A 15,275-nucleotide genomic window follows, 5' to 3' on the forward strand; every position below is an offset into this window, starting at 1 on the left:
ATAACTTGATAATAATATATTTGTAGGTAAATCTGTTTTGTGCTTATAGTTTACCCTCCATTCTCATTTAAGGTTATGTAAAATATGGAAATGATTTATGTTTATTGCATTTAATTACCCTTTCTATATCTTTTTTTAAAGTTTTTTAGCATTATACACTGTGCTTTGATTTTACTCAGAAATATGATAAAACTTCACAAGAATAGAGCCTGTGTCTGGTAATATAATTTTAATGTTAACAGTTTCCTAATTAAGGATGACTTGCTGCATGTTGCATTTCTTATGATGATTATACTTTTTGAATTCATTATCTTTTGTGGGTTTTCAATAATTTCATGATTACTATAAATGGGGAAAATAAAGACCCCAAAAGCAATGATTTTCCTATGCAAACAATTAGACCGCTTTCCCAGTATATGAATATAACTGCTGATAAAAATGCATTTTTTTTCAAAGTCATAAACTATATTTTTATGAAAATAACCAAATTCACAATAATAGCCACAAGAGAGTTGGAATTCCAAAGTTAGTTAAAATGGGTTTCTCGTTACGTAATAATAATAGGCAAAATCTTAAGTACCATTTAACAATTTCATTCACAGATAATTCTTTTATCGGAAGTTGAAAATTTGAATAAGTCTGGTGATGTTCCAATCAATGAAGAGGAGTTGGAAGTCTTTCTCAGATTCGAGCATAATCTGGGAAATATTCTCTACTTCAGGTAAAGGACTCGACTTTTAATATTCTCTTGAACATGCTATTTCGGATTTTCTCTGAGGCACGTCAATAATTTTGATATGGCATATTGAAATATTTTCTACCACTGAATATGTTAGGAATAGTCTCTATCAATGCTTGAGACAACCAATTCTATAAAGCTGGGGTCCCGAGTGGCCAAGTGGTCTAAAGTGCACTCCGTCGCGGATCACTGCTATCTCGGCTCTGTCTGCTGCGTTTGAATCTCAGGCTTTGCCAGTGTGAGTACTTAAGAAACCTGCCTTTAGCTTCCCATGGGTCACTGGCTCGTTCCGGTGTTTATTTCAAGCTTCATCCTCCACCAGTTATACTGGCTGATATATACAGCCTATCTTGTACTGAAATATTGATCCTTAGGATGATGGGGCTCCAGGTGGCTGAGTTGTCTAAGATGCTTGACTTTACAGATCACTCACATATCTTACCTTGCTTCATGGGTTCTGGTCTCAGCTCAACAGCATATGAGAAAACTTATCATTACCTTCCCGTGGCTCAGTGGCTTTTCCTGGTATCTTTCCAGGTTCTTCATTGACAACACATAATGGCTGTCATATATTTCATGTGCTGACAAATGATATTGAATCCATTAAACCAAACACAAGCAATTACTAAATTTCCATGAAATAATGTCCAAGAAGTTCAGTTAATGCATGTTGAATAATGTGTGGTGTGGATTGTTTCTATCTTTTGAACAAAATCTGGGCTTAATAATTAGAATATGCAACTTAAGTCAGTCTTTACATTTATAGTTTTCTTCTGTTTGACTTTTTGTTTCAAACACTCATAAAATGACCCTGTTATGCTCGTCTCTCTCAATCTATATTTGTCTATCTGTTTGCCTCCCTGTCCTTTCCTCCATCTTTCACTTGCTCTCTGTCTGTCTGGGTCTTTCTCTGCTTTTATTTATTTTCTTCCCTGTCTGTTATGATGATTCTTTGATTTTGAAGGACAGAGAAATTGAAGCAAAAAGTTATTCTTGACCCTGTTTGGCTTATTGATGGACTTCAAATCCTCCACTCATCAGAATTGTCAGCTATCCAAACTGGTCAAGGGGTTAAACAGTGTTCCCCTAAAACAGCTGATAACTTTGACGAATTCAAGAAAACTGGTCGGCTCATTCATTCTCTAATAGGTAAAGGGTTTTTATATCATTCTAAATTAGTGCAGTCAACATAATAATCAGAAAACGTTTAAAATCTAGCTTTGTTTATATTAAAATTATTAATTTCAGACAATATTTGCATTACAAAGAATTGTATAGTATAAAGTGGCTATAATGACTGTCTGATATAGTTCAGCATGCATTGTGTAGATCATAATAAACAGATCAACACAAAGGGAGAGAAAGACACACATAAAAATATACATACAGTGTACATGCAAATGTGCATATAAAAATAAATACTAGTATATGTGAGTACATAAATGCATGCATACTATTAAATAAATATATTGACAGGCTTATAATTATGAGTCTGTCCTAGTCAAGAAATAATTGGCAGGAAATCAGTATCAAATTTATATGGGTTAAATGTTGAAACATATCACTAATTAACATAAACAGACCAAGTAACATGATGTTGGCAAAATGGCGTTAGGATAAGAAAATAGTTTGATTTACTGGCTATTGACTAAGTCAGTGACTCATCACATGTTCAATGAAAAAGTGATCACATGCATAATTAAAATCCCCATTTTTAAGGTTTCCTCAGTCATATTCAAAAGTTGTCCATCCTCAGTCTCATTTGTATTATGTTCTAAGAAAAAAACATCTTGTAAAGTAGTTTTATTGAAAATTATTTTGTATACAATTTGTTATTAAAATATGTTCTGATATAAGCTGACAACAAAAAGTGCAAAACTAGTATGTAACTAGCCCAAGCGCTTTCGACTCTTAATGAGTCTTTCTCAAAGGCAAATACAAAACAGACAAGACAAGACAAACAAACAAAACACAGAACTGTTGTGTTTGCAAAACTTTACATGGCTGTTTCTACAGGAATTAAACCTTTAAATGTATTATGTTTCAACTAGTTTTTTTCAACTTGTTGCGGATGCTGGAAAATATTTGTAATGACCTAGAAATCAATGAGCCATAACGACATCTGTTATTTTATGTAAATTTATATAAGCACAAATTATATCTGGATATTTCATTGGTATTGTAGTAATTAAAGGCTATTAGGCAAATTTAGGGAATTATTTAAAAGAAAATGTGTCGGCTGCAAAAGATAATTTTATTTGCACATGGCTGTCTTTTTCTAGTCTTCTTGGTTCAAACCTCTTGGTTTCAATGTTCTAAGGTGGCGATTCCTTTTCTTTCCTGGTTTTGGAACTCCAGTTGGGGTTGTGAGCAATTGCAGTGATATAAGACTTATTGCAATTGTTCACAACACCAACTGAGTTCACTGTCAAGACTTTGATAAATAAAATCCTTTAGCATTTTTAGTTCATTCAAAAGATCTCTGACTGGTGGTCAATGGTGGCATTTATTGGGATTATTAAGTTTCACATTTAACAGGCTCTGAATAGTTGCCTGGTCCAAAGTTCCCCTTGAATGATTTTATTTTTGAGAATCAATGGAGAATGTTTTCTCCCTCTCAATATTAGAATGTGGCAATTATAAAACAAGTCCAAAGAGTCTGCAAGAAAGATAAAATGTCATGCTTTTTGTGGCTTGGTTATCAAAGTTGCTGATTTCTCTTTAATACTGCTCCAAGTTCATCCTAACAATAAAATTTCAGAGTTGGACATGATATGTATTCCCAAGTTTGACATTTGTTAGCTGGTGGGTTTTTATTCACACTGGGAGAAAGTTTGGTTCTCAAAATTTTGACGTGAATTGAACTAATAGATTTTTCAGTTGACAGTAAATATTCCTCAAAAAATCTTGAAAAATGCAAGAATAATGCCAACATGTTCAGAAAAGCAAAGGTCACCAGATATTTATTACAAGACTTGATAGCCATTATTACCAACCACCTTTTATCCCTGCATTACATATAATGCCATATAACGATTCAGCATTTGGGCCTCAGCTCTCAATATTACAACAATAAAGGTAGTCAATTTAAACATAATATTGAGATGCATGTTATCATTCATAACCTGATTACCACACTAATCTTGTTCTATTATTGAATCACTGTCAGTGTGCTTTCTATTATAACATTTGCTTTAGTAGTCCTTGTCACCATTTTACTTGTTTTTAAATCTAAAGGAGATCTATGGTCAGAGAAGGAAGATGAGAGATTTCATCAGAATCAAGATTATTTGTTGGATGTAATGGAAGAGATGGATATCATTGTTCGGCCAGTGGAGACAGAAAAGGTACTCTTTAATTTTCATTATTTTTCAAATGAAGTTTTTCTACCTTAATCTTTGATCTGTCTTTGCTGCTGTTGAAAGTTAACTTACCTTACTGAGGTACATATATAATTTGGATATCAATACTAATGGTGGGTATTGAATTAAACAGCATATTACAAGATCACATGAAATATTGCATAATTATGGTGAAATATTGATTAAGAAAGGAATACTAATTGATTTTAATTATTGCAATAAGATTGAATGCAAAAGGCAAACAAATTAACAGCTGAAACAAGGTAATTGATTGTAAATTGCAAATGTAGTTGTCATTTACTTTCAAAGTTTTGGACAGTATTAATGACTTTAGTCATTTGAAATAGAGAAAATGAATAAAATGCAATATGTTTCATTTGTCAGAAACATAATGATCAGTTTTCCCAGAATGGTTGTATATGGTTGGTTAGATTTGTAGTTCCATTAGGAAACTTAAACATGAGCCTCACATAATCGGCAATTGCATCTCAATCTTCCTGGACATTTTACGCTTTCTCAAAGCAGAATGAGTCTGTATGGCTCATTGAGCTTTCAACTTTTTCACCAGGTTGTACTCAACCATGTTTGAAACACCTGTTGATAACCATGCTCAAAGTCAATGTCAGTCAGTAGTTATTGTAAGCAAGGTGTTCATTTGTTGACAGAGATTATAAGTTGAAGGTTCAAATCAATGAAAATCCACATAAATGTAACTTCCGATTGCCCATGCTGCAACTTCCCAAGGGAAATATATTTGTTACTGAAGCAGATTACCTAAGGTACAGGAATGGAACTAAATAGGTCATTGTCAATCATAAACTGTTTTAAGTGGTGAAATATGGCTAATATTAAAAACAATAGAGTTCTATTGCATCATCTTATCACAATTTTTTTACTTGTACTATAATGATACAATAAATTTATCCCAAGATTATTGTATTATTTGTGCCACAATAAACATATTCGATATTATCACACACCCTTAATTAAAGCTGCAGTAATGGTTCGTAAATCCTTTCACACACTTGGATGCTGTTTGGGAGGTCCATTGCCTACAATGCATAGTTATGTGTCACAATAATTCATTCTTTCAGTGGACATAAACTATCACTTTTATCGATCATTGCTATCTCATCTCTGTCCACGTGGGTTATAGTCTCATCTCTGTTATAGTCTAGGGCTTTGGCCAATGTGGTTATGTGAGAAAGTTTGTAATTAGCTTCCTGTTAAGTCAGTCATTCTTACCAGGGTTTTCCTGTCTTCATCCTCCACCAGTTATACCTGTTGCAATCTAAATCCTTTATTGTACTGAACAATTGCATTAAACCCACAACACCACCACCTTTCTGGTGCAGTTTTGATGCAGTTTATTGCAAGTGCTTGATCTTTAGTACATATAGATATTTTGCCATATCCTTGTAACAAACATAATTCAGCAACAATTCAGTGTATTATCTTGCAGTTTGGTGTTTATATTGACAAACTTGCATGACTGTTGTATCACAACTTGGCACTACCTAGGGGCAGTCCAAGTTATTTCTTTTTTTAAAAATTTATTTTCAGCACTCCACCAAATTCTTTACATGGGTTGTGGCCCTATCTGCCAGTCTTCTGATATTGGGTTGCACAGCATAACTTTACTATGTTTCTTCCATTTTAGGAAACCATTGCTTGCAACTTTGTACAGATGAGAACTCAAAAAGGTTTCACTAAAGCATTATGTGTTATTTTTTGGATATGCTAAGGTGCCTGATTGTCTTTTCTCCTTTCTGCAGGATAGGTTTAATAAGGACTACTGGTATTGAATTTCAGAAAAAGTTATTGAGCACTAATATTTTGATGAAACATTTAATGCGTTTGATTTTCAGCGGTAAATGTCATCAATTAGGGTGCTATTGGTTCCTGGTATTCCATCTGCAAAGTTTGGATATCCCAAGCAAATTTTAGTTTTGAACTGAAGTAATTCAATTCTAGGTCTCCCTCGTAAAAAAAGGTCAGTGGTGTAAGTGTCCCCAGCATTTTAACTACCACAACTAGGTGGTTTTCTCCTCATTTTTAATCAGTTTACATGACTCAGTTCTGACTACGTTTAAGAGCAGAAGTTAGGTAAAGCTTTTTTTTTTGTTGTGAGAATACAACATGCTAAATAATTGTTAATCTCAGACCATGTTAGGAACGAAGTACAACAGATTGCTAGGCATATTATAATCGTAAATGTTAACACACTGAAATTGTGTATTTAACTGACAATTATACATTTCTTCACAATGAAGGTTAGTAACATGGTAAAAGAATGTATATGCCTAAATATTACATCAATTAATATATAGTACCAAATACACTGATACTATAACATTATTGTGTAAAACAAATAATTAGTTTAGGCATGGACATTTATCACATAATATGAGTAGATTCTTGGACAAGATCAATTATTAAAATAACTATATTTTGACTATACAGTCATGGCATGAGAGAAAATGATGCAGTTTTGCTAAACTTCAGTCAACAGAGTGGACAATGTAGTTGGAGTAAATGGTCATCTTTGCTATCTGTAAGACATGAATGCACTGACGGATTCTTAATTTTAAAGTTCTTAGCAAAAGTACAAAATCATCACATATTAGATCACATATGCCTGTTGAAAGTGAATCTTTATATATTTGAGGAAGATTGGGGACTTTGGAGAATTCAAAAGAATTTTGTTGAAATATATGTAATATTTTAGTAGTGTACAACACAGATTAATTTAGACAGTGATGTAAAACATATGCAGCTTGAAGTTTTTTGAAGTCTTTGATTATGCAAACTTGACTTTCATCATAAAAGATCGAGATTTTAAATGCAGGTTACAAATTAAAGTACGTTACAGTATTATGTTTTTGATCACTAAATGTACAATATTAATTGGTAAAATCAATATGAAGTAAACACAAGTTACATTATATATCTCTAGAATCATGGATCAGTTTATATAAAGTTTGGTTTGTTAAACGTTGACCATTTTGGCCCATTTATGAAAAGTTTTTGAAAACTACAGATATAATAATTTAAATTATTTTCATTATTATCAGAGTGAAAAGATTTGTGAATAGGGATTAAAGAGGTATAAATGGGATTCCTCATATCTGTTTTGCTCTGGTATCGGCTAGACAGGTACAAAAATTTAAATTTAAGAGTTGAAAATCAGCTTTTTACATTAACTTACCATGTTTGCAACAGCAGTCATAGCATATGAACAACTAAAATTAATCAGGTACTTGTTTTACATTGTGTTTTATATTGCTTCATATAGTCTGAATCAGCCCATAATATAGTCTGACTCAAAATAGAATATATATATATATATATATATATATATATACACACACACACACACACACACAGAAACCAACCTATACTCATTCTACTCCCAACCAGCTGCCATCCCCACCATGAAGTAATAAAGCTGCCTTGTGGTATGTGTGTTTTAACTAAACGCATATCATCTAATAGTGCTACCTTTGAACAGAAATGGAGAGCTCAAGGGGAACATTAGAGAGAAAATACCGAATAAGCTACAGTGAGGAAGATATTACCAAAACTAGACTCCTTGACAGCGGAACCCTCCTTAAGTATAAAGCTAAAACAAAGAAAAGCAACAAACATGTCACCTTAATGCTAGCATTGCACCCCATTACAGCACATTATTATTATTATTACTATTGTTATTATTATTATTATTATTATTATAGTCCTTGTCCATTAGCCCAACACACAACTATCCCAACAACTGTCCTCCAGAACCACCTTGCAGTTTTTTACTGGAATATTGTTTCTTTACCAAATCTGGTAGATGGCGATGATCTCTTTCTTCATTGTGTTCCATCAAGAACCTTTGTTCACATCTTCGAATTAGGTTAAACTATACTGGTCTACTATGTGCAAGACACAATAACCCGCTCATCTATTTTGTTTTGGTTCATAACTCTGCATTATATCTCTTGCTATTGTAAATTATACTTTATGGTTCGAGTGTGTCGAAATACAGAATGTTACGTAGATGTCGTATTAAGTTTAATGTGTATAGCTCTAAGTTATTTTTTTCCCCTGACGAAGAGCTTTTTTTAGCCCAAACTATTGGGAAACCATTTTGAAATGGTGCTATTATCAGTTTGTTGTGTCTATATACAACAGTGTCATTTATATTACCGAAACATACAATAATGGTGGTATGGCTACCTCGAACCAGTTAGATCTTGTTTTCATATACACCTCTCCCTCGATAACTCGTGCACATTGGGGTCCAAAAACATCGACTGCACTATAAGTGAGGCGCGTGTTATAGAGGGACCTATAAAATAAGCCAAAACCAATAAAGGGATCAACGTAAAGGCAAAAGGGGGGTGGGTGGGATGTTGGTAGGTTATAGTGTTGAACACTCATAATTTTTTATTGTGCTGAGATTAACTGTGAATAAATATCTCTTTGTAACGGTGTACTTTATTTTTTCCTCATAGAGCAACCATAATGTCAGGATATATTACAGTATATTGAGTAGATCATCGAAAACATTATTCCACATGGTTTCCGTTTGCTTAACATGTGTACCACTTCACACATTGTGTTGTTGTTGTTGTTGTGGGGTTTAACGCCATTTTTCAGCATGATAGGCTATACATGGCGGCCAGTATTAATGGTGGAGGAAGAACCCGGAAAACCCCGGAAAGAACCACCGACCCACGAGAAGCTACTGGCAAGCTTTCTCACATGCCCACATTGGCTGAATCTTAGACTCGAACCGCCGCAGACAGAGGTGAGATGGCAGTGATCCGTAACGAAGAGCGCTTTAGACCACTCGGCCACTCGGGGCCCCCACACATTGTGTACTGCGTCACTAATTTATGTGTTGAATTGGATACATTCTAGTTTTATTGTTTGATCCACATTAGACAGACTTTTTAATACAAAAGATCGACACTCTTTTCAAGAACAAACGAACGATAGGTAGTTAGGTAGGTTGTGGTAGAAGTAAAATGAAAAATAAATCACAAGGGTTAATCATTACCAACATGAATTTAATGGGTCTACAAATTTAAAACACCGTAAATTTGAGCACGATAATACTTGCCATTTGTGACATGCTTGACATATATAACATTTAGAAAAAATCAGTTAATTTTTGTGTGTGTTAGTCCTTGATTTTTTTTGCCGCCAAGCATAATCCCACATATTTCTCTACTTTATGATCTTTACATTGTCAACATTTTGGGTCTCCAGCCACCATATAAAAATGTGAAACCATTTTTGATTGGTCAAATGAAATGAATTTTGATAACGATGTATGTTCTACAGATGTGATTGTTTTCTGTTAGAAGAGTAAGACCCCCACCACATAATTTTTTGAAACACTTTTAATGTTTTTAAAGCTACTCATCCATTCCCTAGGGTCCCTGAGTGGCCGAGTAGTCTAAAGCTCTCACCTTTCTGGATCACTGCCATCTCACCTCTGTCTGAGTGGGTTCTAGTTTCAGACTCGGCTAGCATGAGTACGTGGGAAAGCCTGCCAGTAGCTTCTCGTGGGTTGGTGGTTCTTCCCTGGGGTTTCCATAGTTCTTCCTCCACCAGTTATACTGGCCACCATGTATAGCCTATCGTGCTGAAAAATGGCGTTAAACCCTAGAACAACAACAACATCCATCCCCCCATAAACATCTTCATTTGTTTGTGATTTTATTATTATTTTATCCTGTTTAAAATATAGTTCATATTGTCATGACACAAAAATAATAACTGCACAATACAACAATCAAAAAAAAAAAATATATATACAGTCCTGTGTTTAACTTTTCATAGCAAATATTAGAGAGGAAGAAATAATGTAAACCGGCATTCATAAAAGATAAAAAATTGTTAGTTGAATTAATCTCAAACAAAAATTGTCATACAGGTAGGCAATTATAAGGAACAAATACCTGGATTGTCTTGTTACATTGTTCTTATAGATTTATTTGCCAATCCCTTTTGTTTTCCATTTTCACATGAATAAAACATGAATAAAGGCAAGCTTTTCATGCAATTTGGCTTTTGGATTGGACATACACTCATAAAATTGCAAATTCTGATGAATTAAAACTGTAAATTCTGGATTGGTCGAGACACATTTCCTTTTGTATACCACATACATTTGGAACTTATGCCTCAGGAACAGTCTGGTTATATTCCCTACTGATATTTTCAAGAATTGTTCCCCAAAAAACATTCCATTACTGAATCTGTATTTAATATATACACTATACAAAAATGCTTACTTTTTGGATAATTTGTGGGGGTTTTCGCAGGCAGTAAAACAAAGTTGTTTGCACTTGCTATGAGCAAAAACCCATGAAAAGGATTATATTTTATTTGCTAGCTTGTTATTTCTGATGCTTTGACTTTCACAAAACTATTATATTTATGAACCCGAGATGAAATTTTAAATTTGGCCTGCTATCCCTAATATATGTGGAACAATAGATTTGGTAAATTTCATAATTTAAATGACTTAATCACTCAGCAGAGAGAGAGAGAGAGAGATTCATAAGTAAGTTAGTTTCTTCACAGAATAATAAAAACCACTAGCCAGGTGTAAAAGATAACTGAGCAGAAAGTAACACCTACTTTATAAGCATGCAAGTCATTTAGTTATAGGCCCCTAAGTACTATTCCTCAGATAAGACACAAGAATGGGTTTTAGAAATTGAAGCAACACAAGTACCAGTTTGTTACTGTGTGAAAAATGGGGTCATTATGAGAAAATGGAGACCACCTGATGTACCTGCTGGTGATGAGTGGTTAGTGAGCAAGCAAATTGTTGTTCCTAAGTCATATTGACAGGAAATTCATAGCCTAGCCCATAAAACTCCTTAAGCTAGTCATGTTGGTGTCAGTAAGACTTAAAGATCCTGAATCATTTTTATTGCTGAAAATTAAAAGTGATGTTTATAAGTATCATAGATCTTGTCACACTTGTCAAATGGTAGGAAATCCCAATCAGAAGATATCTAAGGCACATCTGCAACCTATTCCTGTATTTAGCCATTTGACAAGTCATTTAACAGAAAAATTGTAGACTGTCAGTTCTTTACCTAATACCAAGTCAAGCAACCAATACTTGTTGACCATCATGTGTGCATCCTCAAAATTTCCATATGCTATTCCTTTGAAGAATATTAAAGCAGCAACTGTTCTAAAAGTTTAGGTAATGTTTTTTAACTTGTTTGCCTACCCAAATCTGTCCAGCAATTTTATGTTGGATTATTTCCAACAACTTTTGCATGAATTAGACATCCAACAGTTTAAAATTTCTGCCTGTCACCCAGAAAGTCATGGAGCTTGCACAAGACTGTCCGAAAACACTCTCACCTACCCAGGATATATGTGGGCAATTAAATTAAATCAAACCAAATAAAAAGACAGTGATCAGTAAAATTCTACCTGTATAACTATCAAGTAAGATCAGTAGAGTTTTTTGTCTTGTTGATACATGCTGAAGGAAAGACCCTAAGACTGTTCCAAAAGACGCTAATCGACCCAGGATGCATGTATACAATTACAATAACTTAATGAAATATACAGTTTTGGTGCACTCTCTCTCTCTCTCTCTTTGATCATAGATAATTCACTAAATTACTTTTATATTGCAAAGAGCAGCACACTTCATAAGACAGAATCATGCGTCACTACAGTTATAAAAAATTCTTTACAATTTCTTTTTAATCTTTAATGTAAAAGAGAGCAGCTGAATAATTATAACATAAGGGTGCTATATTTATATTTTTAAACTTCTTGAACCAATTTATTATTTTTAATTGGTTTGATAATTGTTGTTGTTGTTGCTGTTGTAGTGTTTAACGCCATTTTCCAACACACGATAGGCTATACAAGGCGGCCAGTATTAATGGTGGAGGAAGAACATGGGAAAACCCCGGAAGGAACCACCGACCCATGAGAAACTACTGGCAAGCTTTCTCACATACCCACATTGGCTGAATCTGAGACTCGAACCCACACAGATAGAGGTGAGATGGCAGTGATCTGTAACGGACTGCGCTTTAGACCACTCGGCCACTCGGAGCCCCGGTTTGATAATTGTAAGAATTACAATAAATCAAAGTTAAATCTCCTGTGACATGTCTTTTGTCACTGATTATTTCCACTTTTAGAGACAAAAGTCTTAAAGGATGCAAACCAGTTTTACGACTGTTTGTTTGTTTTGTATTTTTAAAAAAAAATAGATTTAAAGGATGGGGTTCTGCACATCACCAATGCAAATTAAGTAATGGAATATAATCGTACACTAAATCTAATACTTATTGCAAGTAAACATTTTTATTACAATAGGAACATGATTTTGCACAGTTTGATTATTTTGGTTTTTGCAACGAAATATGTTCCAAAATGAAGATTGTGATAAGAATAAGAAAACCTTTAGGAATGCTTAACTTTTTTAATGTAATTTTTCTTATAAACTATATTTTAAATGTGCTATATTGGTGTTGCTCTGAAATATATTATTTTCGCTGTAGCTTATGTACAATTGTATGTTGTGCATCAAAATGGGTGACGTTCAGTATGTAACCTTACAACCAGGAGTCGTCTGATGAAACCTCGTTAAGAAGAGTACAAGGGAATAGATCATTGTCATTTCTGATCCTTACTTTGCTAAAATAACTAATGTTTCCAAGGCATTGAGAGATTTCTTAAAGAGTGAAAGTAAATGCTTAACTGCATCAAAACTGGGGTTGAAGAAGATGGACCAATCTGCTACAGTGTATACATTTTTGTTTTCATAAGTGTAAAAATCACTTAGATCTTCGAGAAAGCACATGGTTTTAGAGAATGATTAAAACTTTGTTGCTAACATACACCTTACAAAGGGGGACTGAGATAATTACAATGTTTATTGACACAAAATGAATGCTGTAAAGTTCCATGGGGAGCATTCATTATTTCTGGTAAAGGAAAAACTTAGAGCGCCATCTGTTGTCATAATGCCATGCTAATCTCTAGTATGCCATTATGACAACAGATGGTGACACTAGTTTGACAACAAAGACGATAATGATAAAATGTAATATTTAAATTGTTGCAAGGCCAAATCTGTATGAAAACAGCTTATAAGCAGAATATACAAAACTTGTAATAACCTAGATAGCGTTTGCCATACGACAAACTACAGAATCAATTGAGTAGCTGGCAAACTGCAAGATGTGACGCAGAAGGAAAGTATATCTAAGCACTTGCAAGTAGCCATTTACAGCTTGCACTAATGAGGAATAGAAAATTCATGTCTAGAATTATGAATGTAGCACTTGCAAGGTGCCATTGACAATAATGCAGAAGGAAAGTAGCACTTTCAAACTGCCACCTACAATTTGCATCAATAAAGAATACAATATACATTGATAGAGTTATGAAAGTAGCACTTGCAAGCAGCCATTTAAAATAATGCATCAAGGAAGATTAGAAAATACACACACATAATTATGGCGGTAATCTCCCTCCATACCTTTATCATTTTGTGACAGTATAAAAGTATGATGGTATGTTTGTGTGCCTGTGTATATTCCTATTCTTTTTCTCTGATGACACTCTACATTAACGCTGTCCAACCCGCGGCCCACAGGCTGATTTTAAATGGCCCGCCAGAGCTCGAGCAGCTATAGAGTCGCTGCTTTTGTTTTCTGCTGCGGCCCTCGGCTTCAAGAAAAACATTTTTAAGTGGCCCTTGGTGTCAAAAAGGTTGGACAGCATTGCTCTACGTGCAGTAGTACATAAATAGGAATGGTATGTTTTGTGTGGTGTGTGACCACTGTTACCATTTGATTAGGTTTAATAATATGGGTTCGATTTGTATTTCACACACTTTTTTACATGTATCCCTTTGTATGAGTCAATATAAGCATTTGTATGAAGGTATTGATGTCGGTAGGTACAGGTTCTGGTCAGTAAGTCTTTAATTTTGGTTAGTAGGAATGGGTGGTGGTTAGGTGATGGGGGTACTGATTAGCATGAGTTTTGCTTAGATGTAGGTGATATCTGGTGTGTTGGGCAAAATGTCTGAGTTCAGGTCAGTATATGCTGATGAGGGTCAGTGTTTATGTTCAATCAGTAGACATTGTTACATTTCCCACTGTAGCAATACAGTCATATTTGAACCTGTAGCATGATCCATTACTACTTGGAATATGGCTGATCTATAGTCTTGCCAACATGCATACAAGTATAAAATTAAAACTAATCAAGATACAATTTTTTTTTAGAATCTGGAGAAATATTACTGGGTCCCATGTATGATTCAAGAGAATGCACCAGATAGTGTCAAGAATCCTGGACCCCGCAAGAACCCGTCGAATTTCAAGACCAGAACCAGTACACTTTGCTTTGTTTCCAAAACAAAGTTCATTCATGTAGGGGTTTTCCACCGCCTTGTAGCTTCTTGCTTGTCCAGGTGGCTGCCTGCTAAGGAAGGGAGGAAGTATCAACTTTATTGTGGCTGTTGCATGTTTACAGTCAGTGAGGATGGTTGCCATCAGCTCCTGCTTGCTTTGAATGACTATGTGATACAGGCAACTGTGATCAGAATCACCAGTGAAGAGGAAGAGCCAATGTCAGATGTCTGCATCAACATCCGAAAATTCATATACTCCACTTTATCTGACATTGCAGCATGCATCTGTCCAAACTCAGAATTTGATGTTTACATCAAATGTGACAGATCATCCATAAACACCACCGATGGTCTCCTTGAGTTCAGTAGCAAGAGGGAAATAAGTTGCCACTGCAGCACACCTACCCATCCTGTAATGTTACAAAATGAAATGAAGTTTTGGGAGGTATGTATTGGTTAAGGTTTTAGGGTTACAAAAAGCCAATTCTCTTTGATCCTGCAATAAGTCAAGGTGTATGCAAGTCAAATCGACCTGACGAGATGACTTGAAGACAGTGAGTTGCAGTTTAGAAAAATAAGCAAGCTAGATATATATGAAACAAAATGACAACCAGTGTAAAATACAGTTATATTGTTGGTGGAACATGTCATAAATAAAATGGTAACATACATCAATTCCTAATTGAAATGCATAATGCTTGATATCTTATATCCATTATATGATAAATCCATGTATGTCACATGCCAGTATAAATGTAGTTCA

General features: G+C 34.5%; 1 protein-coding gene across 1 annotated transcript in view; it reads left to right on the top strand.

Moving 5' to 3' along the window:
• The first annotated feature begins 3,980 nt into the window (after window positions 1-3,980).
• The window catches only part of LOC149791315 (uncharacterized), a 29,163-nt gene continuing 17,868 nt past the window's right edge, over window positions 3,981-15,275 (top strand). The window contains exons 1-2 of the mRNA XM_089969844.1: window positions 3,981-4,086; window positions 14,385-14,957. Of these exons, the coding sequence (XP_089825970.1) occupies window positions 4,042-4,086; window positions 14,385-14,957 (618 nt within the window). The 5' untranslated portion in view covers window positions 3,981-4,041. The remainder of the gene's footprint in view (window positions 4,087-14,384; window positions 14,958-15,275) is intronic.

This window comes from Sinohyriopsis cumingii, chromosome 9 (genome assembly GCF_028554795.1).
Source record: "Sinohyriopsis cumingii isolate HCF-2022 chromosome 9, ASM2855479v2, whole genome shotgun sequence".
Classification (NCBI taxonomy): domain Eukaryota; kingdom Metazoa; phylum Mollusca; class Bivalvia; order Unionida; family Unionidae; genus Sinohyriopsis; species Sinohyriopsis cumingii.